A 27,190-nucleotide genomic window follows, 5' to 3' on the forward strand; every position below is an offset into this window, starting at 1 on the left:
CTGCTGATGCAGGGGACACGGGTTCGAACACTGGTGCGGGAAGATCTCACACGCCGCGGAGCAACTAGGCCCGTGCGCCACAACTACTGAGCCCGCGTGCTGCAACTACTGGAGCCGGCACGCCTAAAGCCCGCGCTCCGCAGCAAGAGAAGCCACCGCAATGAGAAGCCCGCGCACCACAACGAAGAGTAGCCCCGCTCGCCGCAACTAGAGAAAGTCCGCGTGCAGCAACGGAGACCCAAAGCAGCCAATAAATAAAGAAATAAAATAAAATAATTCTCACTTTAAAATTTAAAAATGGGCAGCCAATAGTAGCTCCCCTTAGTACAGTTGTGAGGATCAAAAGATTTTACGTTTTTATACTCGAACCCGGTTAGTGCTCCCATGTCCGGCATTTAAGATCTTCCACCTACTAAGCAAGCTCTAGGTTCTTAACTCCCCCAAAGCACTACCAAGGACCGCCCTCCCCGCCCACCCGCACCGCCCAAGGATAACATCATCAACCCAGGTCTCTAATGATGTCATCTCCGGGCCTGTTCTGCTTCATCCTCCGGAAACCTACAACTCCAGGCACCCGGTCTCCAGCCTTCGGTTATTTTTTTCTCTCCATAGCCCGAATTCCTTCTTTCCCATTCTCCCACCTAAAACTTTCGACTCTTCCCGCCTTCCCTCAAGGTAGCAATTTTCGGTTCTCCCCGCTTGCTCTCGAGCGAATTCCTCAAAGTCTTTTACTCTCTTAATTAATTGCTTCACTAGCCCTACACTTCAGCTCTTTCCGTCTAAATCCTATTACCGCCGCCGGGCGTCAGTCGGCTGTTTCCGCCTCCTGTCACCCACCCTAGACACCGCCTTCGCTTCTTTTCGGATCACCTCAGTTCCTTGTTTTTTCCCAGTCCCGATTTGCTTCGGCTATTTCCGGCTCCCCGGGGCCTCCCATTCTTTCTCTAGCCCCACCCCCGTTAACAACTTCGGCTCTTTCCGCCTCTCGCGATCTTCAGCTCAGCTCCTTCCGGCTTTTTCCGCCTTGCCTCGGCCTCACTCTCTCCCTTCGGCTCTTTCCGCGGCCCTTCGGAAGAGCAGTCTGTGCCTCTCTCCTCCACGTGACGCCGCCTCCACCTCCCAGTTCCCCCTCCCACCTCGCCCTTCCTCCCGCCTCAGCCTCTTGGAACGTCCGGGCCCGAGCCGCCATTTTGTGTGAATTTCTGACTGCGGCGGGGGCCGGGAAGCCGGGGCACCAAGGGCCGGCAGACAGTCGGCCTGTCTCTGCGGACCGTTTCCTTTTCCTAAATTACTTTTTTTTTTTTTTAATCGCCCTCGCTCGCTCTCCTCTTTTCCCTTTTCCCCTCGCTTGCTCCATTGCGCGCGGCCCGCGCTAATTACACCGAACCACCCACCAGTGTCCGTGTCCCCCGGGTCTCCCACTCCCGGGCCCGCAGCGGTGTGTGTGTGTGGGTGCTCTCGCCCCGATGAGGGCCCCGCGCCTGTGAGCGAGTGACCCCAGGGGCGGGCTGCGGAGAAAGCAGGCGGCGAGCGGCCCGCTGAGGCCTAGGCCGCGCGGCCTACGCGGAGGTCGGCGCAGAGGTGATTCCGAAACTGAAAAAATATATACCCATTACTATCAGGAGCCCTCAGAGCTGAAGTGTGCCCCTCCCGCCACGCCCAAGCAGTCCTTTTTCGTGCATTAACATCCCCTCCCCCCCAAAGGAACTATGGAGGCCGTGCCCGGGACCCCCCCGCCGCCGCCATCAGAGTCGCTGCCGCCGCCATCGCCGCCACCGCCATCAACGCCTTCGCCTCCTCCGTGTTCCCCCGACGCCTGCCTGGCCACCCCGCACCTCCTCCACCACCGCCTCCCGCTCCCTGACGACAGGTCAGGCCCCCGGCCCGGCCGGGGCGGCGTCCCCGGGGGGAGGTTGAGGAGGAGGAGGAAGGGGGGCGGCCGCCATGTTGGGCCGGGCCGCGGAGGAGGAGGAGGAGGAGGAAGGGCGGGGTCGGTGGGTGTCTCTCGCTCGCTCGCTCTTTCTCACTTGCTTTCTCTCCCGGCCTCATGCGTTTCCCCCCCCTCGCGGCGCTCGCCCGCTCTCCCTCGTTCTCGCTCTGTCTTTTTTGGGCGCCATGCTGAGGGGAAGGTGAGGAGGCGCCCCCCGGACCCCCCGCGCCCGCCCTGGGGAGGGGGCGCCGGGGGCGGGGGGGCTTCGGAGGCCCACGGGGGTCCTGGCTGCCCGTGCTCCCGGAGCTGGCAGCCACGGGCCCGCCTGCCCGTCGCCTGGCTTCGGGGAAGGGAATGGGGGAGGGGCCCCCGGACCCTTTTGGGGGGGATCTCGAGCAACAGCCCCGCTCTTAGGGGTTTGGAGTCGGGGGGTGGCTCCCAGAACCCGGCAGTATCCTTTCTCCTGGGGGAGGTGTGCCCTGCCCTACTTGGAGAGGTACCCTAGCTTTTGTAGGAGGCAGGAAGTGGGGGTTCGTTAATTGCTTTCTCCATCCTTACGGGGGGTCCTTTCGGTGGGGGCCTCTTGTACTTTTTTTTTTGGCGGGAGGTGTTTCCTAGCTATTCTCTAGGGGGCAAAATTGGGAGGATCTCTCGCCCCTTTGGAAGCCCCTGCCTCTTTTTGGGGAGAAGACCCTTCCCCATGCTTTCCTTAAAGGGAGGGGTCCTCCTGATTTTCGTAGGTAGGTGATGCGTTTATTGGCGGGGGTCGGGGGGGAAGCTGGTGAGGTTTGGTTTCCCTGCCTTGGAGAGGAGAGGAAGTTGGTCCCCTCTTGTGGGGTTCCCTCCTTTTTCGGGCTAGAATGGGGCGCCATCCCTTCCGGGAGAAAAAAAAAACGAGGTTTCCTTGTGCTTTGGCAAGGGGTGAAAGGCAGCGCCCCCCTCCCCTTTATTAAGTGCGAAATGGGCTCGCCCCATGCCCTTCTCTGGAGGGTGATAAAGGGGCCAGCCCGGCGCGTTTCAGCGAGAGGTTGGGGCCCCCATTTACCCTGCATCAGCAGAAGGTTGGGGTGCAGGGTTCGCCCACTTTTTTGGTGGGGCAGGGGAAGAGGTGGCTAGAGAGTGGATTTGGAAATCGTAGAAGGGTTTCAGCCGGCAGGAAAGTGAGTCTTGGAGGGAGTGGGGGTGGGGAGGGGAAGAGAAGGCGCTGGACAGATGGCTGCCCCGTCGCAGCCCGGGGCTGGGGAGTCGCAGAGGACCCTCCCTTAGACAGGGGTCTTAGCTAGGGCTTCCCATGCCAGGCACCACGGCCCCTTCTCCCCACTCCCACCTCCCCTTTTCCCTTTCTCCTTCACAGACCATACTTTGCCTTTTAAAAGAAATGCCACCCACATTCAGAGACACAAGTGCAGCAGTTTGGTGAGCTTTTACAAATTTTTTTTTTGTTTTGTTCTGTTTTGTTCTAATTAAATGTATCGTCCTGGGAATCGCAGCCCATCGCAGCCTGACTCCAGTTCAAGGAAATAAACAGATTAGCAAAGGTCTGTTCGCTAAGCCCACGTTGGGCTTCCGGGCCCCCTCTTGGGGGCAGGTGCATTACTCAAAGGTGCTTACACGCTTTATTCGACCTCTAAGGAGTTCTCTTATGTCAGAAGTGTATGTCTTACAATGGGTTGGGATGGTAAGTAGCCTCTTTTATTGAGTAATTCAATTATCTCCCTCTTTTTGTCCCTTTCCTGCCTGCCTTCCTCCTCGCCTTTAGACCAAAGTGATGCTTGAGAGCGTGAATTTATATGTTCAAATCAGGATTCTAACCCTGTTGAGCCCTTTTAGACTTGCACATCCTTTTCGATGTTTAATTTTTAAAATTTGATGTACACAGTTTTCTCAAAAAAGAAAGTGTATTACTGTAACATGACAAAAACCTCTGTAAAAGGCCCATATGTTTTCAAGCCCTTGGTATCCCTCTTGCCATTTCAGTCCATTGCTTTGTCTCCAGCCTTCATCTTTGAAGAAAGTGGATACTTCAAGTCCATTTGTAGGAGACGAGGTTACTGAATTTGGTTTATGATGCTTGCGTGCAAGTTAATGTTCTCCCTCCCCCTCTGCCCCAGCCGCCCCAAAAAGATTGTGGTTCAAGTAGATCCAATTTTCTCATTTGACTCCGATGTCTCTTATGGTGATGGACGTTTAAATTAAGCAAGTCATTTGTAAAGTACTGTTTAAGCACCAAATCTGTAAAGTGTGTCAAGCCTCAGTTTCCTCTCCCCATCTCCACTGTTCCTTTGTTCGAAAGCACATGCCTGACCGTGAAAAGTCGATGCAAACGTGTTACACGCCCAGCCATGGTGGAGAGAACACTTCCTCCGGCCCCCAGTCCCCCCTCTCCTACATGTACAAGGAAAAAACAGCAACAGAAATGACTTGCAGAACCAACCACTACTTCTGATGTGTTTTACAAGCATAAGTTCTTCCGTTAAAAGACAAAACACGTTGAAGTTCCATTTTCCCTCTTACCCACTTTTGGTCCCTGACATACTTTGTTAGAGAAAACTTTTTAACACACAACCCTCTTCCCCTCCCAAGATCCTGTTTCCTTTTTTCCATTCTTAGGAGAAAAAAAATTCACCGACATTTAGATGAGGAAACATGTAAACTGCAATTCAGTGGGCCACTTGTTTTGTTCTTCCTCTCGGTATGTTCACAACTGCCGTGAAGATCTTAGGTATGTAAAATCATTTGTGGGAGGAAGAAGTGTCCACACAGTCCAGTATTCCTGCAAAACAGTGTCTGAAGCACAAACTGAACACACTATCCAGTGCGCAGGGTCAGCCGAAAATGAATTGCATTTATTTGAAGTTTCCCATCCTTTGTAAAATTTCTCCTCCAGGAGCCAAGTGCAGAAACTGGATGCTAACAGATGAACCTTCCAAGTGACAAGGGCTACTAAGTGTAGAAGGATGCTTTTTTAACTTTACTTTTAAAGTGAAATGTTAAGGAAATTGCATTTCTTTTATAAGTGAAAATTTTAGCAGTCATTAATGTTAAAATATTTCCTCAAGCACTTAAAAACGCTCAGGCATATCAACACAAGGGTTTATTGTTTTTTCCTTCTCAAAGGAATCTCATCCATCAAATCCAAGAAGCCCCAGTAATTATGTCAAAGTATTTCAGTAGTCTTTGTTTTTGAAATGTCACAGTACTACCTTTTCCCCCTCAAACTGATGTACCAGTATTAGTTAAATTTCATATTAATGGATGTTGCAAAAAAAGGGTGTCACTCAGAATCCCTGATTTAACAGCAGCTCTTATACACTTGTAATCTTTAAAATTTTTATGTTCTCTGGGGAGAGCTTTAATCTGAAAGCAAATAAAAATCTCCCAGTAGAAACAAAATTACCTGTGACCATGAAAACAGTTATTCTGGTCCTAAACCCCTTTATATTTTTTATTCCCCTCAAATTTGCTCTTCAAAAGAAAAAAATGTGATTCCGCAAAAGGGCTTTCTAAATTCATCATCGGTACTATCTCCCAGACAGGGTTTCGAAGGTTTACATTTTTGATTCTTAAGAAGCCGGAGTTTTCTTAAAGTAGAGCTAGCTATTTTAGAAAACCACTAGTATGGCTTTGCCTCAGCCAGGAAGGCTGATCCCAAGGGAAAGTTGTTTTGCACCTGAAGAAATGAAGGCTTTCCCAGCTGTTGACGGGCAAGTTAGAGATGAATGGTTGCTTCTGAGTTTGTGATTTCCCCTCCAGTTGAATGTAGACAGTTTCATATCGGGCTGGTTCAGCTATTTGTTGTTGAATAATGCCTCTACCTCCGCTCCTTTCTCTTAGATCTTTTCCCTTCCCTGATGTGCAAAAAATGGATGTCTCAGGGTTGCCTTACTTGTTGTTCGCTTGTGTTACATTTTTGTGGTTATCAGGTTCCTAGAACCATCTTGTTGTGTAGGCCAGATCCAGTTATGATAAATAACCTCTATGGCGAAAATCACTAATGAAACTATTTCCAAGCCTCTGTGGGTAGCTTCAGGTCCAACCATATTCCAGAGAACCTAATTTTGGTCCCCGCAGACGATATTTTCTAGTACCAGAGTGACTGGTTCTGACCCAGCTTAGGAGGTTAGAAGAAAATAATTCAGAGCAAATAGGAAGTGAAGTGGCTGAGTTTCTAAATGAGCAAGGTGCTCACCTGTACCTTGGTAACATAACGACTGACATAATACGAGAAAAAAAAGGATTGTTTCTGAGATTTCTGGCGGTTGGTATTTAATAAGCTGATTCCAAGATCCGTAGGAGCAGTCAGCTCATTGGTGGAGGGAATCCTGTTAAATGAGATCGGTTTCACAGTTGGAACCTAATGGAAAGAGTGGAAAAGCTGCCTGTTTGGGTGGCATATAAAGTTCATTTGAGTAGGTTAAGGTAAACTGAGATTGTTTGGTATCATCGATTTGGCTTTCCAAATTTATCGGCTGAGTCTTTGCTGCAGGCCTCTTTTGCTTTTGATAGTTCATGAAGATGCAGTCTTGAAGACATTGTGCAAAGTTTTTTGCCTGGAGTTAGTAACAATATGAGGTTGTGAGAGCGTTCTTCAAATTTTTTTTTTTTAAGTTATTTATTTTTGGCTGCCTTGGGTCTTCGTTGCTGCACGTGGGCTTTCTTTAGTTGCGGTGAGCAGGGGCTACTCTTTGTTGCAGTACATGGGTTTCTCATTGCGGTGGCTTCTCTTGTTGCGGAGCCTGGGCTCTAGGCCTGCAGGCTTCAGTAGTTGTGGCTCACGGGCTCTAGAGCACAGGCTTAGTAGTTGTGGCCCACGGGCTTAGTTGCTCCGCGGCATGTGAGATCTTATGGACTAGGGCTTGAACCCGTGTCCCCTGCGTTGGCAGACAGATTCTTAACCACTGAGCAACCAGGGAAGCCCATGAGGGCAGTTCTTAAAATACATTTCTGACCCTTAGTCAGTTGATGACAAAGATGAAGACATGGCCTCTTAGTTGGTGTAGATGTAGTTGCATCCTGCTTTGGGAATAATTTTTTTAGTAGTACATAGGTTATTTGCTCAGAGCATAGTTTGCTTCTGTTGGCCAAATTGCTCTGGGTAGAGGATCTTTCTTGGTTTTTTATTTTTGTTATTTTTCATCTGTGTGAACTGGTGACTCAGCTCGCTATTTGTAAGGCAAGTGGTGACATCTTTTGAACGTTGGAGGTGGCAGCAGGATATGAAGGAACAGCGTGGGTTTGGAGGCAGATGAGATTGTGTTCAGTGTGCAGTGGCCACCGAGGATAAGGCCCTCCTCTGGGGCATTGCGGTCAAATGGGCATATGCAGAACACCCACACAATGCCTGGCATTCAGAGAATCTTGGTTTCTTTATCTTCCTGCTGTCCCTACTAGAGAAAAACTCTAAATAGAATTTACAGTCTGGTGTATAAACAGAGGTAAGAATAACATCTGTGTTTTTGAAGGAAGTCAATTTATCTTTCACTTCTTGGGTTTCTGGTCAGCAGTTTAATTGCAAGGAGCTGATTGGGGTTTCAACTAAGTGGAAGCCATCTTAAGGCATTTCTTGCTGGCTCAGTGTCCTTATTATACGATGCTGCAACAGTCATGCTTTCTTGAGCTGTTGGCTACCTTCCCCTGCTCATCTTTTGCAATCAGAGTCTGAGTCAGGGCTACGGCCTTGGTAGGCCTCCTGAGACCAGGGAAACCAGGGCTCTAGCACCTCACCCACTGCTAACCAGTCACGTCCCCTTAAGTAAGTCCTTTACCCTCACCAGAGTCCGAGAGAACACGGTCTGTCCCAGCTCCAAGATTCTCCCACCCCTTGGTGATTTGGCTGCGTCAGTTAAGGTTTTGTTCATTCAGCAGCCAGGCTTGTCTCGTGCTTTTCTTGGAGCCGAACAGTTTTCGGAGTGTTCAAGGAGCGCTTCTCTCCTCGGGACTTCATTTAGAGTTGGGCAGAAGTTGGTACTGCCTTTACCCGGCCTCATGTTACCTTCCCGTATCTGCCCTGCCTTCTGCCGCTTCTGGCCACAGTGAGGCATGGTTGCTGCTACTGCAGCTCCTGATACCCAGCTGCAGAATAGATGCCTTGAAAATGAATTGTAGGGGTAGGCTAAGTGGCTAGATCCCAGGAAGAGCCGTTAGAGAAACCTTGGCTCAGCAGCTTAGCTGAATTCCAGGCTGGATCCCTTGTCCCTGTTGAGTGATCCCAGAAAACCCTACACTTCAGAGCCATAAAGCTTAATAGAGCCTGGATGCTGCCTGCTCCCTCCACACCAGGCAGGCCCAGTTCTGTTAGAGAGATGGTGGGGAGTGGTGGCTGGCTGTGGACGTGGGTGTCAGGCAGACTGGATGTGCCGCAAGGGTTACTCATCTCTTAGGTCAGTCTCCTGGCCTTCCCAGAGGTGTGACCTCCTGGGCATTGTCATGTGAAGGTCAAAGATTACCTGCCCCAGGGGCCGTCTGAGTGCTTTTCATGCATTAGTTCACCTTAGTCCTGCTGAGAAACTGAAACAGAGGTGAAGTCACTTGTTGAAGGTCACAGGGCTGTTGGGTGTGGGGGCAGTTAGAACCCAGCCAGCCTGTACCCAGCCCTGAGGTCTATACCCAGAGGCCGTCCTGGGTCTGGCACAATATCTCTCAAACTGCAGCATGCAGGCATTAGTGGGTCCATTTATTGATTTGCCTCCTGTATGTGGAAAACAAATGGAGGAGGGTAGAAAAAGCAGAGTACCGCAGAGGTTAAGTGTGGCTTTGTGAAAGTTTATAAGCTGAGTTTTATCGGAACATTCGTTTATCTTGTCTGCGGCTACTTTTGCGCTAAACAGCAGAGTTGACTAGGTGGGACAGAGACTGTGTGGCCCGCATGGCCTGAAGTGTTTTTTGCTGCCCTTGGCACTGGTCTTGTGGGCCTAGTGCCTGGAGGGTGTACACAGCAGCCACCATCGTTTATCTTTGTTGTGGTGGTGGAGGTGTTGGGGGCAATGGGAGGGGACTTTAAAGTTGTCCCCAGAGAAGGGGGCTGTGCTACTACTGCCCCTCCATGACTTGTTGAGGTTCCATCATCCCTATGTTCCACTCCTTCCAGTGGATGTAGAGGCCCACACCCAGTCTTTTGAACCTTTAAATTGAAGGGATGTTCATTCATTAGAAGGAACTGAAGACCTCTTGAAGCCCAGTGAGGAAATGGATGGCAGCTAACACATCCCTTCTATGGCCCGACCCAAGGGAGCTGGGCCCAGACATGAGTGTCACTTGGCTAAACCTCCACTGCAGATGGCTTGGATTATTGCCCTCCTCATTTTCCTAACAGACACCAGGGCTTAGGTTTCCTTGGGATTCCAGGCCCTGCCATTGCACGGGGCACCAGAGCAGTCCCCGGAAGCACAGCCTTTCAGCGACAGAGGCAGCCCCTGGCTGCAGCCCTGAGGTGGCTGACTGGCAGCCACGTTCGTCTGCTCAGTTGGTGCACCAGTCACATAGGGGCTCTTGTCATTTATCCTCTGGTCTATCAGGAAGCCCTCGATAAACACCTTGGTGAATGAGTTTGTGACCAAAGACAACCCCTCAGTGACCTATTTAGAGTTTTAAGTGATCCAGGTTGCTGCCTGGGAAATGGTCCAATGTCTTTGTTGATGAAATTGACAAAGAGGGTGTGGATGGCTGAGATTGATGCCTGTTTGTGTAGACCATATCCGAAGCACCTGCCCAGTCTATACCTGGCCCTGTGCTGGGCCCTTGGAAACTCAGGGATGAGTGCCAGCCTCTTTCTTCTCCACCCTCCAGGAGCCCACCGTTGACTGGAATATTTGTATACAGATAATTGCATATATGAACAAGAAATCTTTGCGTCCTAGGCCAGGTCTCTTTTAAGAGGAAAATGTTAATACTTTGCCTTGGCTGAATGGAACCAAATTGATTCCCCTGAAAAAATTATAAACAAGAAGTCTTAGTTCACAAGTTTCATGGTTCGATTTTCCTTTCTGGAATAATAAAAATCGTCTCTCTTTGGATGAGAACCAGCATCTTTCCAGCTTTAAGCAATCCAAAGCGTGGCTGGCCTGAGAAGGAGGTTAGGAAATTCTTTGTTGCTGCGAAGCAGATTTCAGAGGTTCATCTGACAGGAAAAACTTGGATCAGAGAGATGCCTCTGTCAAGAACACGAGCTGTTTTCAGGGCGAGTGGGAGTAGGAGAATAGCTATTTGAGCAAAGAAAAGGACACTTTTGACTCAGAGGTTTGTCTAGCAAGCTGGGTTTTTCTTGGTCAGCTTGTTTTAAACTCTACAGAAATGTTCTGCCTAAGAGGTTTGTGTGCTTGGACGAACCCCAGTGTGGATGCCACACACTTGGGAGTGTAGCGATCCTTCTAGCGTTAGAGGACTTTGGAATTTTCCTCCCTTGGATTCATGTTGCTTTCTGTCCCTCTTGGGATAAGTCCTATTTGTTTTTTTGCTATAGGATTCCTTGGGCCTTTGTAGGCACCTCTTTTTTTTTTTTTTTAAGACACTATTTATTTACTTATTTTGGCTGCGTTGGGTTTTCATTGCAGGGCGCGGGCTTTCTCTAGTTGCGGGGAGCGGGGTTACTCTTCGTTGTGGTGCGCAGGCTTCTCACTGCGGTGGCTTCTCTTGTTGCAGAGCAGGTGCACAGGCTTCAGTAGTTGTGGCATGCAGGCTCAGTAGTTGTGGCTCCCGGGCTCTAGAGCGTAGGCTCAGTAGTTGTGGCGCACGGGCATAGTTGCTCCGCGGCATGTGGGATCTTCCCGGACCAGGGCTCAAACCTGTGTCCCCTGCATTGGCAGGCGGATTCTTAACCACTGCACCACCAGGGAAGTCCCTTCTGGGCACCTCTTATTCCCTAAACTATCCAGATGTCTTTGGGTCATATTTTTGAATGTCCCAATTCCATTCATTTGATGTTGGATGGCCTGGATTGGCTTTGTGTCTTTGCATGTTGATAGTTTTTACTCCTAAGCAGTTATTCTGGGCCAGGTTGGTGCTAAACACTTGATTTACATGGTCTCAGGGAATTCTTTCTAGGAGGATATATATCCATCCTGGAGGTTCCTTTACTGCCTTCACTTCACAATTGAAACAGGGCACAGAGTGTTTAAGGAGCTTGCCCAGTGTCTTAGTATCTTACTTTGGCATTTTTGCAGTACTGTTTCATTTAATCTGTTTTCTGTACCTGTGTCTTATTTTTTTCCAACTCAAGTATAAATTTCAGGGTGAGAGTTGTTTTGTTTGTTGGCCTGTTTAGTAAATTATTCTTTTTGGGATAATTTCTAATTGTCTCAAGGGTTGAGGTTAAGAGCTGGGCCTGGAGTCAGAAAGTCCTGGACTCTGGTTCCAGTTCCGCTTCTTCCTGCTGTGACCCTGTGGGCATATTTCTTCTCATCTTTGAGCCTCAGTTTATTTGTCTATAAAATGGGGATACTAATGAATTGCTACTGCATACGTTTGTTAATGCATTTCAGTGACAGATGTGCAGAAGTGGAGAGCACAGCAGTGTGGTGCCTGGAATGGAAATTGCTGCTACAGGATGTTAGTAGTGAATATTTCCTATGGCTCTTGGATTTTATAAGACCCTGGGGTGCCCAGGAAGGTTTTGTAGTTGAGGAAACCACAGCAGAGATGTGAGGGCTGGTGGAGGCCCCCACCTTGAACTCCAGCTCTTTGCTAGGGAAATTAACTTTTTGAGGACCTTGATGAGCTCTCTTCACTTTACTGAGAGGTTGTCCCCACCCAGGGCATCTTTTTTAGTTTTTAACTTTTTCTTAGGGAAATTTTCTAACATATTTAAGAGAAGTGAAAATAGTGTCATAAATTGCCTTATACCCATCACCAGTTTCAACATTTTGCGAATTTTGGTTCATCTCACTACCTCCCCCCATCCCCCTTGAGTATTTTAAAGCACATCCCAGACCTCATCTCATTTCACCCATACATTCTTCAGTATGAATCTTTAACTTAATTTTTTTTAACATAACCACAAAACCATAATCATGCCTAACAGAATTAACAATAATTACTTAGTATCTCAAATATCCAGTCCGGGTTCAGATTTCTCCAATTTCCCCCACATTGACTTCTGGCAGTAGCTGTGTTCATGTCAGGGTCCTGGCACTGGACAGGCTGTCTTGCTTCCGTTGAAGTGAGGGGTTCGGGCTGTGGCTTGGGCTTCTCCTGTGGTTGGTTTGTGCTTGCTGCTCGGGTGGTGTCTGTGATGTGGGCATGTTGCCATGGAAATGCTGTGATGTCACTGAGCCAGTTATGACCACACCTGAGAATGTTGAGGGGGAGGGAGACACAGTGCTTCTTTGCTCTTGATCTGTGGTTGATGAACCTGGGTAGTAATTACACCGAAAAACATGTGCAAGACCCAGGAAATTTCAAGAATTTCCTGCCTCTAAAAAATCCCTCAGTGAGGTTCCCCCCGTGGCTGCTTCACCACGGCCTAAATCGAGGGAAGGTCTCAGGGTCCTTCCTCAGGCATGAGCCCTGAGCCAGTTTTGTAAAGCAAAGGCTCCGTGCCTTCACTCCTAGTAAATGACTGTCCTGCAGGGTTGGATTTGGGGATCCTGGACTTCTGCATTTAGGCCTGTTGTTTAACATTTGAAGAGGCGGAGCCTCCTTGTAATTTTTGTAATCTTGTCCCTAATTAATGGGTCATTCAGAGCCTACCCAGGCAATTTGTTGAGAGTTTGGGCAGTTAATGATCATAACCCTGACCTTCACATTAACCTAGCCGCCTCTTGTCAAGGGCTCTCATGATCTTGAGGTAACAGCCACTGTTCCCATGGGTTTTCATCTTTTTTGTTTCTTGCCTGTCTCTCCTCTTTCTCTCTCTTTTTTCTTTTGTAAATCAGGTAGATCCATAAACCCAGGCCCCTTTCAGCTTCCATCCAACTCTCCTCTAGAGGATTTCTGTGTTGCCAAACTTCATTTTTGTAAGGGACCTTTCTCCCTTTTTCCCGGGGCTCAGCTCTCGCTGTGCCTTTTCCTCCTGGTCAGCCACTTGGTTACTTTCTCATACCACCTAGATGAGAGCTGAGGAAGGGGAGATGTCGATTTGTCAGTTTCGTCAGCAGGGTTTATTTGCAGAGGATGGTGGCACAGACGGGCCAAGAAAAGTGAGAACTTGTTGGCCAGCAGTTAGCAGCGGTCCCCGAGGGGAGTTGGCTGTAGCTTCTCCATAGAAGAAAATGCTTCCCAGTAAGCACTGCAGCTGGTTTAGGATTATCCATGTGGAGGTGTGCTCTTGCTAGCTGGTTCTTAATACCAATAGCTATTACTTGTCTGGTACTTACTTTGTGCCTGCCCCCCATGTCAAGGGTTTTATCTGTGTTATCTCGTTTAACTCTCACAACCCCTTGAGGTAGGTACTACACTTATCCCGTTCTGCAGATGAGAAAACCGAGGCTCAGGTTACGTACCAAGAGCACGCGCTAGGGAAGACGCAGAGCTGGTTGAGTTACTTGGTCTGCAAAAGGAAGCAGGATGCCCAAATCTGTAGACTGGTGGGTGGGCCCAGCCTCCTTTGAAGCATGATGTTTCTTTCCAGTACTGTTTTTGCCAAGCCCATGGTATGTGATGAACCTGACACACTTCTGTGCCCTGTGGAGTTGGCCCGTAGACATTCCTTAGAATGGGCACCCTGATCTCTTCTTTGACCCAGAAGGAGGAGTTGGCCATCACCAGCTCTGCAAGTGGAAACTTAAATGCCCTGGATGCTTAGTCCAGGAGGCACAAGGCAGAACTGAGCCTCAGCAAGGCATTGGCCTTTTCCTGTTTCCTCCCGGGCATCCATTCCAAGTTGGTCGCCCAGCATGGTTGGTTTCTAGTTCCTGATGTCTCTGGCGGGCCAGCCCTGGTGCAGCCATCCCAGCACGATGCCAGTCCAGGCTCTGGGAATTAAGTGGCCTCTGCCCAGGCCGATGCTTCAGGGTTTCTCCTACATGCTTGTCTCAAGAAGGCTTGGCACGTCTAGATTGAAATGATTAGCGCAGTGGGGCTTCCCCCACTTTTCTTGGGGAGTCATGCCACAGTCTATTCAGCATGCTCCCCCGGTATTTAATCCCACTCTGACATGGATTTTGCTGGCAGTCTGTTAAGTGGCACCACTTAACCCCGGTTGCTATTTTATGGAGGCAGCCTTTGTGAGGTTGTGTCAGTGGCCCACAGGATTCCTGCCTCTATCCCAGTTGGCTTGATTTTCTTTCTTTTTTTTCTTCTGGTAAACAGTCTGAAGAAAATAGGCCCTGTATTCATGCAGGACGTTTAGCTTGGAATCTCCAGCGTTATCAAGGGGAAACCCCCTCAGGTGACCAGAGGTGGGCCCAGGGCTCAGAAGAGTTGGAGAGCATGGTGGGCCAGATGGTGGTGAGGATGCGCAGTGGGCAGTCAAGTGTCACCATCCCATCCCCGCGTCCCCTCTGATATCCCATTCCCCTTCAGAAATCACCAGGGATTTTTTTTTCTTTTTTTTTTTTTTTTTGCGGTACGCAGGCCTCTCACTGTTGTGGCCTCTCCCGTTGCGGAGCACAGGCTCCGGACGCGCAGGCTCAGCGGCCATGGCTCACGGGCCCAGCCACTCCACGGCATGTGGAATCTTCCCGGACCGGGGCACGAACCCGTGTCCCCTGCATCGGCAGGCGGACTCTCAACCACTGCGCCACCAGGGAAGCCCCTACCAGGGATTTTTTGATGCTGTTTATTTTGCAGCTGCTCCCAACTCCAGGGGAACAAAGTTTCAAGTATTCAGTACCCAGTTTGTAAAAAGTTGTAGATTCTCACTGAGCCCACATCTGCCTGGGGCTGTTAATATAGATAATGCAGAGAATTCCTCTTTGGCTAAAAGTCTTTGAAGGGTGGTTTTGGATGCTGTACCTCCCTGCCTTTGGAATGAAAAGACATTCTTCTGGAGCCATTCTTGAGGATGGTTGAAGCTCTTGGAGTTGCTTGTATGGTCTTTTGTTCCCCCCTCCCGCGAGTGTTAGCAGTGATATGTAGCAGCAGGACAGGGATGGAGGCCTCAGCTGACCCTGGGCAAGACCTTTGCTGGCCGTGCCATGACATCCTTGCCCGTGAACGTAGAGGTGGAGGAGTGTTTGTGGGTGCCAGCCTCTCTGGCTCAGCTGCCCCGGCCCTGTATCACAGACGCTGCCCTGTGGCCTGGGTTTCTTGTAATCTGTATCTTTTCCTGCAAGGACAATGCAGAACAGGAGGTGCTCAAGGACCCGGCACAGAGAAGATGCTCAGAAATGTTTGTGGCATCAAGTAGGCGGTCGATGAGTGGGCTCCCCCTTCCCTTTCCGTCCTCAGCAATTGAGGAAGAATGGCGAGCTTAGAGCCAGTTTCTGGCTTTTTCGTGTCCCCCCCCGTCTATCTGACCTCGACAGATCCTTTCACCTGCTATCCCTTTAAGTTCCTCCTGTTTGAAAATGAGGTGGTTGATGGTGCCCCACCGTCCCTTCCACTCTGACACGCCTCTTCTGGTTCCAGGAGGGTCTTTTGCCCTTTGCGATCTTGGGCTTTCTTCTCATCCGGGCTTCTGGGCCCCCAGGCATTTTCTGTCTTCCTGGGTTCCCTTCATCCCTGCCCTGGGATTCTGGGTACTTTCAGCTTTTTCCTTTCCGGACTAAAGTGTGGAGAGTGATGCTTTTGTTTAGCTTTTCTTCATAGACCCCACCCCCTTCCTCTCCGGTCTGTCGCTGGGCCTTCCCTAGTTCCATAGCGTCTGTCTAGTCTGTCTGTCCCTGTATTTCTCCTGAGGTGTGGTGACCTGGCCCGCCCAGCAGTGTTCCCAGCAGGGAACAGTCTATTCAGCGTGCTCGGCTCGGTATGAAAAGGCCCAGGCGTCAGCAGCAGCAGGTTTGCCCTGCCCATTAGTAACAGCTTCCCCCTGTTTGGTGAGCTTGCCAAAACCAGTTTCCCCAGTTAGGTGGCGCTTTTACTGCGGACAAGGCCATTCTGGCAGAGTTGCCTCATCCCATGAGAGCTTTGCTCCTACGAGAGCGGCTCCTGGTGTGGGCCACACCCAAGCCAGAAGGTGCCTCACTTGTCAGGAATGCCGCCTCCTGCCTCCACCACAGTTGACTCGGCATCTTCCCTCTGGGCTGGCCCACGACAGCCTGGCGTTCCAGGGGAACAGCACGAGGCACCCATCGGTCACCTCTCTGTATTGTTTCCTTTGAAACATCGGGAGGAGTTTTGGTCCTGCATTCTGTGTTTGAGAGCTGCCCTTGACCTCTGCCAGGGTAACCGTGGGGCTGTACCATTTGGGTGTGAAGCTGCCCCGACCCCTTTGAATTGGGAGTGAGAGTTAATGGAAGAGTCCCCTTGGTGGGGAGCAGCGTGGAGGCACACAGAGGGAGCAGTGCGAGGGAAAGGGCCGTGGAGGATCCTCAGAGAGGTCGGCAGTTGTTTCTCCACAAAGCCTGTTAGAACCTTCAGGGCTCCAGGGGCCGGGCTCACCTGATGAGCTGTTCCCATGCTGACCGGCTCCCATCTGAACGGCCGAGGCCTTTTTGGCCTAGATTAGTTCTCTCTGTGGTTAGCCTTTTAGGTCCTGGGTTCATTATGCTACTCTTTATCTTCTTCACTTCTCTTTGTGGGTCTTAGTTAATGGAGAAGGAAGGAGTTTTTTATGCTCTCACACATACTTTGCCATCGTCATGCATGAGGAACTTGAGGAGCTTTTGACATTTTTTTATTTTTTTAAAGCAACTCCTGCACTTGTGAGAACTGTGTCTGTGGGTTTGGCTCAAAAACTGGATTATTTTTCCAGCTGCTCCTTTCTTAACCCATTTATCCACCCCACCCCACCCCACCCCCCACCCTGTACATATTTTGATGTTCAGAACGTCCTGTCAGCAGCATCTGTCACATGTGGAGAGTGCTTTTGTTTTGTAAAGTAAGGGAGATTGGGGTGACGTGGGGGATTTGGCAGAGTCAGGAAGTCGTAGGACAGGGAGCCAGAAGGGATACCCGGAGGTGAGGCAAGTCAGGTGGGAAGCAAGGGGGCCAACAGTAGGTGGGGGTGAGCCCTCGTGTGGTCGTGTCAAGAGGGGCCTGGGACCCTTCCCCTCTCTCCACCTGCTTAGCTCCCTGCCTCTGGCCCAGAGCCGTGGAGCTGGCAGAGCAGTCAGGCCTCGAAACCCGGGGACTGGAGCCTGTTTGCTCGTGGCAGCACCTCTGGCATCCACGGCGCCCCCCCCCCCCCGCCCCCAGCCGGGACAGACAGAGCTGATGCAGCCCTTTGGGGGAGATACGGGATGGGACGGGGAGCGGCCCCCGCCCCGCCTCCCTGGGCCTCTCGCCCTCAGCGCTGGGCCCCGCGTTCCCATCGCCCTGGGCCAGCCTACAGCCCCCGCGGCTGTCCCCTCAAACCCTGTGCTCACGTCGGCTTTGGGGTTGGTTCATAGGGAAGATGGTGAGTTGGAAGAAGGCGAACTGGAGGATGACGGGGCCGAGGAGACCCAGGACGCCTCTGGAGGCCCCGAGAGGAGCCGGAAGGAGAAGGGGGAGAAGCACCACAGCGACTCAGATGAGGAGAAGTCTCACCGGAGGCTGAAGCGGAAACGCAAGAAAGAGCGGGAGAAGGAGAAGAGGAGATCCAAGAAGAGGAGGAAATCCAAGCACAAAGTAGGTCCTGGCGGATGTGCTGGGCCTCCTGGCGCTGGGCCCAGCCGAGCGCCCCAGGGGCCGAGCTCATCTTGTCAGGCCAGAGGGCACTCTTAATCGGGCTGTTTTTCCTTTCCCCAAATTGGATAAAGACCTTTTCTAAAAGAGTTGGTAGCTCATGCTCCATTGCTGCTAGATGCCCCTAGGTGAGGCGTTTTGCACGGAGCCCTACCGGCACATTCCAGCAGTGGCTGTGCAGGTGGCCAGCCCTCCGCAGAAGCTCTAATCCTCTGCCCCTGTCCTTGCAGCGCCACGCTTCTTCCAGCGATGACTTCTCTGACTTCTCAGATGACTCGGATTTCAGCCCCAGCGAGAAGGGGCACCGCAAGTACAGAGAGTACAGCCCCCCCTATGCGCCGGTGAGTGACTGCTGGTCAGGGACCCCCATGGGGCTCGGAGCTGGGGGTAATGAAATCGCCCATGTTTCCTGAGCACTGGCTGTGTGCTGGGCATTCTTACGTGGCACTTTACACGGATTTTAATTCTGCAAGATTAGGTATTGTTTTTATCCCCACTTTATAGGTGAGGACACTGAGACTTCGAGACTTCGAGAACTTCAGCCAGGTTGCACGGCTCTGAAGTACAGGAGCTGGGGTTGAGCCCAGTCAGTGGCTGATTGCCATACTTCTGTATGCCACCTTTTCCCATGGCCTTGGCAGGGCTCGTCATATCCCCTGTCCCCAAGAAAGATGATGATTTGTCCCTGTGAGAGCTGACTTTTCCACTGTTCAGCAGTGTCCTTTTGTGGAAAGTTGGCAAGAGAATGAAACGGTTATGGGAGTAAATCATCTCGGATGTTGTGGGGTCAGAAGTAATATACCACTGAGCTTAAGCATAAATTTAAATTATTTGTCCGGTTTGTATATTTTTTTATTTTCCTCAGGCAAAACCAGTAAGAAGTTAATCAACGTAGATTTTCAAATTTTGATAAAAAGTATTTTTAAAGTTAGTAGTTCTTAAAGGTATCCTGTAACTCAGCATCATCCATCATAACAGATAAGTTATTGTAAGGAATAAGAGTTGACATTGATCTACTAATGTAGATTCAGACTTTAAACCTGAGGGCAGCAGGGAATGGAGAGAACACCACCGGCTTTAATTGGGAACTAGGGGTTGAGGCATTTTAAGATCTGCTAAAGTGGGACTTCCCTCGTGGTCCACTGGTTAAGAATCCACCCTCCAATGCAGGGGACACGGGTTCGATCCCTGGTCGGGGAACTAAGATCCCACGTGCCACGGGGCAACTAAGCCTGCGCACCGCAACGAAAACCCAACGCAGCCAAAAAAAAAAAAAGGATCTGCTAAAGTAGTTGTATACATCTCCATGTTTTATGTTTTCTTTTTTTTTTTATAATGAGTGTGGATTTTTAAAATGAATAGACTTTATCTTTAGAGCAGTTTTATTTTTTAAATTTTATTGAATATAGTTAATTTTCAGTGTTGTGTTAATTTCTTCTGTACAGCAAGGTGACTCAGTTATATGTACATATATTCTTTCATATTCTTTTCCATTGTGGTTTGTCACAGGATATTGAATATAGTTCCCTGTGCTATGCAGTAGGACCCTGTTGTTTTTAGAGCAGTTTTAGGTTTGGAGAAAATGGAGCAGGTAGTCCAGTTCCCTACCCACCCCACCCCACCCAGTTCCCCAGTTTTTAATGTCTTGCATTAGTGTGGCACGTTTGTTGTAATTGTTTAGCCAGCGTTGGCACGTATTTGATTAGAGTCCATAGTTTACATTAGGGTCCCCCTTTGTGTTTTACAGTTCTTTGGGTTTTGACAAATGCATCTTGTTATATATGCACCATACACTGTCATATAAAATAGTTTCAATTCCCTAAAAGTCCTCTTTTCTTTACCTACTCATCAGTCCCTTCCCCCAAGCCCCTTGCAGCCACCAGTCTTTTTACTGTCTCTGTAGTTTTGCCTGTTCCAGAATGTCATTTAATTGGACTCATATGTAGCTTTTCCGGATTGTCTTCTTTGACTTAACGATATTCGTTTATACAGTCCCTCCATGTCTTTCTTATTTCTTTTAATTGTTGAATACTCCATTGTCTGAATGTACCAGTTTGTTTATCCGTTTACCTATTGAAGGACACCTTGATGTCTTCCATTTGTGCATGTATGTGTATTTTTGAACTTCATCCAGTATCTCTTGGAACTAGCACACTTTGGAAAGCATCATTTTAAATGGTTTTCTAGTTTGGTTGCCAAATAGTCATTAATTGAATTCTAAGGCCCCAGAAAAATTTTGACTGAGGAGCACCCCTCTTGCCTATCAGGCCTCCTCCCCAAATGAGATTGTTCTATCTACCTGGGAAATACACCCTTCTTTTCCCTCTCCAGTAATTCAGGGGTCGTGGGGCCTGTGTTTCTCAATTGTCTTTAAAGCTGTGGCTCTTTCTGAAGAACAGAAACATCTGGGCCGACAGCCCAGATCTCATTCAGGTGGCTGGGGGCTAGCATCTCACCCCAGGGACAGCAGAGACACCCAGACAGCTGTGCCAGTTCAGGGAATAGTGGGGATCTTGGTCTGAATCCGAGACCCCAGGGCCAGCTCACTGTCCTCTCCCCATCAGTCCCACCAGCAGTATCCCCCGTCGCACACCACACCCCTGCCCAAGAAGGCCTACTCCAAAATGGACAGCAAGGGCTACGGCATGTACGAAGACTATGAGAACGAGCAGTACGGGGAGTACGAGGGTGATGAGGAGGAGGACATGGGCAAGGACGACTACGACGACTTCACCAAAGAGCTGAACCAGTACCGGCGGGCCAAGGAGGGCAGCAGCCGGGGCCGAGGTGAGACGTGCAGCTTCTCCTCTAGGTTGTCGGAGCAGGCCCGGGGCTGGGGGTTGGGCGCTCAGTGCAGAGCCAGACAGACCTCATGGGCCACGTGCTCATGGAGCGTCAAGTCTGGGAGAAGAGATGTGCAGTCATGCAGGGCTGAGATAAGCATAGAAGGAGACAGGCAGGGAGCTCCATCCCAAGCACAGGGGACCAGAGTTCTGCCACGTGAGAAGAGGGTCCAGTGCTGAAGCCGTGGTTGGGATGGAGCCAGACTGGCGTGAGGCAAGGAGAAGACTGCTGTGGCTCAAGGTGGTGGTGGTGGTGGGTTTTTTTTTTTTTTTGGCCACACCCTGTGCCGAGTCCTAACCACTGGACCGCCAGGGAAGTCCCTGAAGGGCTTTTTAAATTCACTTCCTGGTCAGCTATGAAGAGATATAGAAGGGACAGCTCTCACCCCTGGGGACGGTAACTGACAGCTGGCGCCTCCTCCCCCAGCCTCCCATCTCCCATCACCTGACGGAGTGTGACTGCAGCCACGGGACTGCCACACCTCTGAACCTTGAACCTGCGGCAGTTAGGAGGATGATGGGGGAGGGCAGAGCACCAGCAACCCAGCCCGGCCTCTTAGAACCATCTCCTGCCAATGATATTTCCCAACCCCAGAGTGCTTCCAGAATTTTCCAGCCCAGCAGTTCTTAGCCCTGCTTGAGGCCCAGCTTGTTGTTTGAGTGACTGGTCATTCTTTCTTTTGGCGGTCTTTCTTAGACTCCTCCCTAGATAGGCCCTGCTCTTTGGGGAGATTCTGGACTAGCCTGTCCAATAGAAATATAATGCAAGCCACCATGCAACTACAAATTTTCTAGTGGTCACATTAGAAAAGTAAAAGGAAACAGATGAAATTAATTTTAACAACACATTATATCAGTACATTCCAAATCTCACTTCGATATGTAATCAAAATAGATGTGACATTTTATATTCTCTCTCTCTCCCTTTTTAAATTAAGTCTTTGAAATTCAGTGTGCACTTTATACTCACAGTATTTCTTAGTTTGGCCAGCCACATTTCAGGTACTCAGTAGCCACACGTGACTGGTGCCTCTGTGTTGGACAGCACCTCAGTCAGGGTAGTGTAGAGAGTGCTACAGCAGGTGTGTGTCCACGGTGCTCAGCTACCCCTGTCCAGGGGCCCAGGGACCATGAATCAGCCTAGAGCAGCTGGGAAGGCTTCTTAGAACAGGAGGAGGAGGAGGAAATGATTGACCTTGGGCAGTCAGTGGGTTAACTTCTCTTCCGCTGGTGGGTCAACTTCTCTTCTGCTGGTGGGTCCTGCTTGCTCAGACACTCACTGTCTGAATCACCATGCAGGCAACCGAGGCCGTGGCAGGGGCTACCGAGGCCGTGGAAGCCGCGGAGGGTCTCGAGGCCGAGGCATGGGCAGGGGCACCAGAGGCAGAGGCAGAGGCTCCGTGGGAGGAGACCACCCGGAGGACGAAGAGGACTTCTATGAAGAGGACATGGAAGTAAGGCTTTCTCCAGCTTGGGGTGGGGGGTGGGAGTGGGGGCGGGTGGCTGGTGAGCTGCAAGACTAGGTCTGTAAGACTGAGGTGGAAAGAAAGCATCAGATGGCAGGTTTATGTGTTTAGAAATGTTCATTTTATTATTTGGAATAGAGAAAACCTTCCTATGATTCAGAATTGAAAAAGTACCAAAGGGTGAGCTGTCAAAAACATCTTCATCTCACTGCTCTCTCAGCGAGCACCTTAGTTCCCATCCCTGAAGACAGGGTTCCCGAGGGTACTCTCAAAGCATTTAATGCCTTCGCAGTCAGTTGCCTGTTTAGTTACCTCCTACACACACACAAACGCGTGTGTGCGTGAGGAGAACTACCACGCTCACTGTTTTGTCCCTGCCCGAGACCTTGCCACGCTGCCCCTTGCTCTAGCTGCACAGCTGTCCCTTGGGAGCTGCCCAGTGGGCTGGGAGTCCTAAGAGTGAAGACTGCGACCAGCCGCTGCTTAGGCTGTGGCGCGTGAAGAGGGGGCACAGGTGTGAGTCACTGGGTTGCTCACTTGCTCTTCTGAGTTTGACATTGTCCCGAGTGTACAAAAAGGCAGAAAGGGCTGGAGTATATAGTTCAGGACATTGTTCATTGTTCACCAAATGACACTTTCCTGCTTCTCTTCCCTCCGGAATTCCAGTACGGAGAAAGTGAGGAGCCGATGGGAGATGAGGACTATGACGACTATTCCAAGGAGCTGAACCAGTACCGCCGGTCCAAGGATGGCCGAGGACGAGGTGGGCGGGGGCCGCGAGGGGCCAATCCGTGGGGCTCCTCCTGGCAGCTGCTGGCCTCGGGTCCTGGAGGGAGGCCTCGGGTTAACGCCGTTTCTCTCTTCTGCAGGGCTAAGTCGAGGCCGTGGCCGGGGTTCCCGAGGTCGAGGGAAAGGGATGGGCCGGGGCCGTGGTCGAGGTGGCAGCCGAGGAGGGATGAACAAGGGTGGAATGAATGATGACGAAGACTTCTACGACGAGGACATGGGCGTAAGTCGGCTCTTCATTCTGATCTGATGTTTTTACTCAAGGCGGCTTCTTGAAATTTGTTTTTTTCTTTAATGAGTTATCCTCCGAGGCTGGTCCTGTCACCCTGCTCCCATCAGCCGTTCCCCGTAGGGCCTGTCAGCACTAATTATCTCTCATGGAGGTTGCGCTGCTGGTGAGACCCTCTGTTTTTAAAGGCATATCTTTGTAGCACCTGCAGTCACCTGTTCTCTGAGTCCCTGAGTTAGCCCTGGAGAGTTTTCCAGGAAGGCTTGTGCCGCCTCTTCTTGGAATGAATGCATTCCCGCGCAGGTGTGTGGCGCGCGAGTCCGCAGCTGCCCACACTCCACGCTCCGGGGCTCAGACCCCACAGAGTTGGGTGCTGGATGGAACCTGCTGGTCAGCACTCCTGTTACACGGGGGCGTGCTCATCCCTGCCAGCTAGCCTGTTTCACTTTCCCTCCCTCAGAGCCCGTCTCCACCTGGCCTGCACAGGCCCTCCCTACCCTTCCTCTTCATTCCCCTTTATAGTCACACTCTGTGTTCCTAACAGGACGGCGGTGGAAGCTACCGGAGGGGTGACCATGACAAGCCCCACCAGCAGTCTGATAAGAAAGGCAAAGTCATCTGCAAATACTTCGTGGAAGGGCGGTGCACATGGGTAAGGGGCCAGTTCCAGTAGTACCAGGGTGCCCAGAGCAGGGACACATGGGCCTCTGGGAGTGTTCTGGAGGCCACACTCACTGGGGGCAGTGTTCTGGTGGGCTTGGAGTGATTGTCTGAGAGATGCCTGGAAGGCCTGGAAGACTTAGTTCACTCCTCAGAGTGACTGAAGAGCCAGGACAAGATTGGTGACACATCTGGGTTTTTTTGGTTTGGGAGGATTTTTTTTGGCCAAAATTTTCACCCAATCCATATGGCCTCAAACGTTTTGTTAGAATTGATGCTCATGCAAAGGTGTAACATATCCTGGTTGAGTTACTGAACTTCAGTGTCGGAGAGGGAATCATTAAGGCATACAGACAGAAAAGGTGGTCAAGGTCAGCCTTGACCTTCACAGCAGAGTATAATGCCAGAAGATGGGCCAATGACCTGAAAGTTCTGAAGGAAACAAGTATAATCCAGTGTTAGTTCAACCAGGCAGCTTGTTACTCAGGTATACAGGCAGCAGGCAGATATTGGCAAGCAAGTACCCAGGGAGTACTGCACCTGTGTGCCTGTCTTAGGAAAAAATATTACTGTTTTCAACAAAGGTGTGTTTGTGTGTAAAATAGTCCTTATTATAGTTGCAATTCATATTATTTTTAGAAACTTGAAATATATATAAACAAAAAACAGTAGCTATTCCTAAGAGAATGGGGGAACGGGTATAGAAGAACAGTTTCTCTTTTTAGTTTACCTGGATGTTGTTTTGTTTGGATTGTACAATTTGACTACAAATAGCAGAAAACTCAACTCCACTGGCTTAAACACACAGACGTTTGCCTCTCAGAATAGTCTGGGAATTCCCTGGTGGTCCAGTGATTAGGACTCTGCACTTCCACTGCGGCTGGCATGGGTTTGATCCCTGGTTGGTGAACTAAGATCCTGCATGCCGTGTGGTGTGGCCAAAAAAAAAAAGGTCTGGGGCGGGGGCGCGGGGGCATTACAGGGCTGGTACAGTTGTCAGTGGCACCATGGGGGACCCAGGTTCCTTCCTACTTTTTATTCTGGCATCTTTAAGCGTGTGGCTTTTGTCCTCATGGTTGCTTAATGGCTGCTGTGCCTCCAGGCATCACATCCAAGGGCTAGGAGGAAGAAAACTGTGTGAAGGGATTTTTTTAAAAATCAGGGCAGTATTGTCTTCCCTTGGGAGTTTGGGGTTCTATTAGAAATTGGGGTTCTGTTAGGAAGAAGCATGAAACTGGATATTAGCTGTTATGCAGCATGTTAACAGTAAGTGAGTAAGAGAGGCGAAGGCAAGAGGAGGAAGAGTTAGAAAGAAGCAGTGAAAGGCAGCAGAACGGAGCCGGGAGGACTGAGGACATGGGGGAGGGAGGCAGGGGCAAGAGAAAAGGCCACACACTTTGGCAGAAGTTTCAGGTTGGTGGGAAACTGCATTTCTGTGTCTGCCTTTCCTGGGCCTCCTGCCCTTTCTGGGGTCGGGGTGGGGGTTTGTTTCTGTCGTTGGTCCCTGTGTGTTTCAGCAGTGACAGAGCAGTACTTCCTTTTGCAAACAGCTTACCTTTTCACTGCTTCTCTTCCAGGGAGACCACTGTAATTTTAGCCACGACATCGAGCTACCAAAGAAGCGAGAACTGTGCAAGTTTTACATCACCGGATTTTGTGCCAGAGCCGAGAACTGCCCCTATATGCATGATATCCTTTGGTGCCCACATTTGATCTAATTGAGGGTGCAGAGCTCCTTTTCTCCTTATTGGTAATAACAGCTGATCTTCACCACACTTTCGCTCTGTGTGCCAGTACTGTGCCAAGAGCTTTGTGCATCCATCTCTTAACCCTCACATCTGCCCTGTGATGGGTCTGCTCTTCCTAGTCTGCAGATGACTAAACGGAGGCACACACGTTATATGTTCCCTTTACATATACAGTTGACCCTTGAACAACATGGGTTTGGACTCTGCAGGTCCACTCAGATATTGTTTTGTTTTCAGTAGTAAATACTGCAGTACTACACGATCTGTGGTTGGTTGGATCCACAGATGCAGAACTGAGGGCGGAGGACGGATTACAAATTATACTCGGATTTTTGACCGAGTTGGCGCCCCTAACCCCCATGTTGTTCAAGGGTCAAGTGTACTCTCGAGACTGGCTTATACCATTGCCTGTTATCTTTCTGAGATTTTTCAAATGGCTGTGTAACCATGGGCAAATCGTTGAACTTTTCCCCTCTTCCTGTTGAGTGAGGATCTGAGGACACAGCCTCAAGGCCAGCGTGGTGGGGCGGGAAGCACTACAGAGTGGGGATGTCGAGAACCGGGGTCTCATCTTGGGTCAGCTACCAACCTGCTGTGCAGCTCTGAGCCAGTCACTTCGCCTCTCTGGGCCTCAGTTTCCTTGTCTCTAAAACAAAGGGGCTTGGATTCTGTCCTTGGGTGGGTTTCATGAGGTGAGGCATTTGCCTTAACTTGCCGTGAACGTGATTTTCCGTGTAAGTTGTACCACACGACCGGAAACTGCATCAACGGCGATGACTGCATGTTCTCTCACGACCCCTTGACCGAGGAGACCAGAGAGCTCTTGGATAAGGTAATGTCCAGGCTGACAGCAGCCGTAGCTAATGGGGACCAGGAGGTACGCCTGCCACGGGCCTGGCACTGCAGCCCGCCTGTCTGGCCTCTGTGCAGGACCAGAATCCCCAGTTGCGTTGATTGGAGCTGGGCCATGTTTAGGAGGAAATGGGGACTGTATTCTCTGCAGGGAGAATTGAGGTGATCACACGTGTGTCTTCTCTCCGGCCGGGACGGTTTTCCCTGGAGGGGCGGCTCCCTAAAAGGAATGTTGCATGGTGTGTCTCCAAACATACCTTGTGATTTCTTAACTGTCCTTTAGAGAGAGCCCGTGGTATACAAAGAGGAGGTGAGACTTCAGATGGGTTCTGTTTTTTAATTATTTTTTAAGTTATTTGTATTTTTTATTTTTGGCTGTGCTGGGTCTTCATTGCTGCGCATGGGCTTTCTGTAGTTGCGGTGAGCAGGGGCTACTCTTAGTTGCAGTGCGTGGGCTTCTCATTGTGGTGGCTTCTCTCTTTTGCGGAGCACGGGCTCTAGGCACGTGGGCTTCAGTAGTTGTGGTGCCTGGGCTCTAGAGCGCAGACTCAGTAGTTGTGGCGCACGGGCTTAGTTGCTCCGCGGCATGTGGGATCTTCCCGGACCAGGGCTTGAACCCGTGTCCCCTGCATTGGCAGGAAGATTGTTAACCACTGTGCCACCAGGGAAGTCCCTGGATGGGTTCCGTTTTGATGGAAGGGTCAAACGTTTCTTTCCAAGTCTTAAGGATTCTTTTATATAGTAGAAAAAGTATGGGGCAATTGGAGGCTCTCACGATGGGGAGACTTCCTCAACAGTGAGGTATCAGGGCTTCCTTAGCAGCCAGATGACATTTGAAACTCATCCTCATGTCTGTTGTTCTCCCTGAGGAGTCAGGCTGAGGACTTTGGGGCCCCCAGTTCCTGTCCTTGATTTCCTGACATCCATCACTGGGTGAATGGGTGCGAGAACACGTGTCCTTTCACATGAAGGCT

General features: G+C 50.3%; 1 protein-coding gene across 10 annotated transcripts in view; it reads left to right on the top strand.

Moving 5' to 3' along the window:
• The first annotated feature begins 500 nt into the window (after nucleotides 1-500).
• The window catches only part of ZC3H4 (zinc finger CCCH-type containing 4), a 43,585-nt gene continuing 16,895 nt past the window's right edge, over nucleotides 501-27,190 (top strand). For 3 of the 10 annotated variants that reach the window (XM_089902652.1, XM_089902651.1, XM_089902654.1), the window contains exons 1-11: nucleotides 501-591; nucleotides 1,705-1,870; nucleotides 17,356-17,575; nucleotides 17,863-17,973; nucleotides 20,197-20,419; nucleotides 21,775-21,929; nucleotides 22,608-22,704; nucleotides 22,811-22,950; nucleotides 23,501-23,608; nucleotides 25,194-25,305; nucleotides 26,087-26,196. In XM_089902652.1, the coding sequence (XP_089758778.1) occupies nucleotides 516-591; nucleotides 1,705-1,870; nucleotides 17,356-17,575; nucleotides 17,863-17,973; nucleotides 20,197-20,419; nucleotides 21,775-21,929; nucleotides 22,608-22,704; nucleotides 22,811-22,950; nucleotides 23,501-23,608; nucleotides 25,194-25,305; nucleotides 26,087-26,196 (1,518 nt within the window). In that variant the 5' untranslated portion in view covers nucleotides 501-515. Of the gene's footprint in view, nucleotides 592-1,152; nucleotides 1,582-1,704; nucleotides 1,871-2,000; nucleotides 2,130-2,532; nucleotides 2,671-2,709; nucleotides 4,653-17,355; nucleotides 17,576-17,862; nucleotides 17,974-20,196; nucleotides 20,420-21,774; nucleotides 21,930-22,607; nucleotides 22,705-22,810; nucleotides 22,951-23,500; nucleotides 23,609-25,193; nucleotides 25,306-26,086; nucleotides 26,197-27,190 lie in introns of those variants that run through there. The other 7 variants (XM_022585270.3, XM_022585274.3, XM_022585273.3 and 4 more) reach the window with 7 other exon arrangements.

This window comes from Delphinapterus leucas, chromosome 20 (genome assembly GCF_059928025.1).
Source record: "Delphinapterus leucas isolate spDelLeu-1000000601 "Yukka" chromosome 20, BTC_Dleu_Yukka2, whole genome shotgun sequence".
Taxonomy (NCBI): Eukaryota; Metazoa; Chordata; class Mammalia; order Artiodactyla; family Monodontidae; genus Delphinapterus; species Delphinapterus leucas.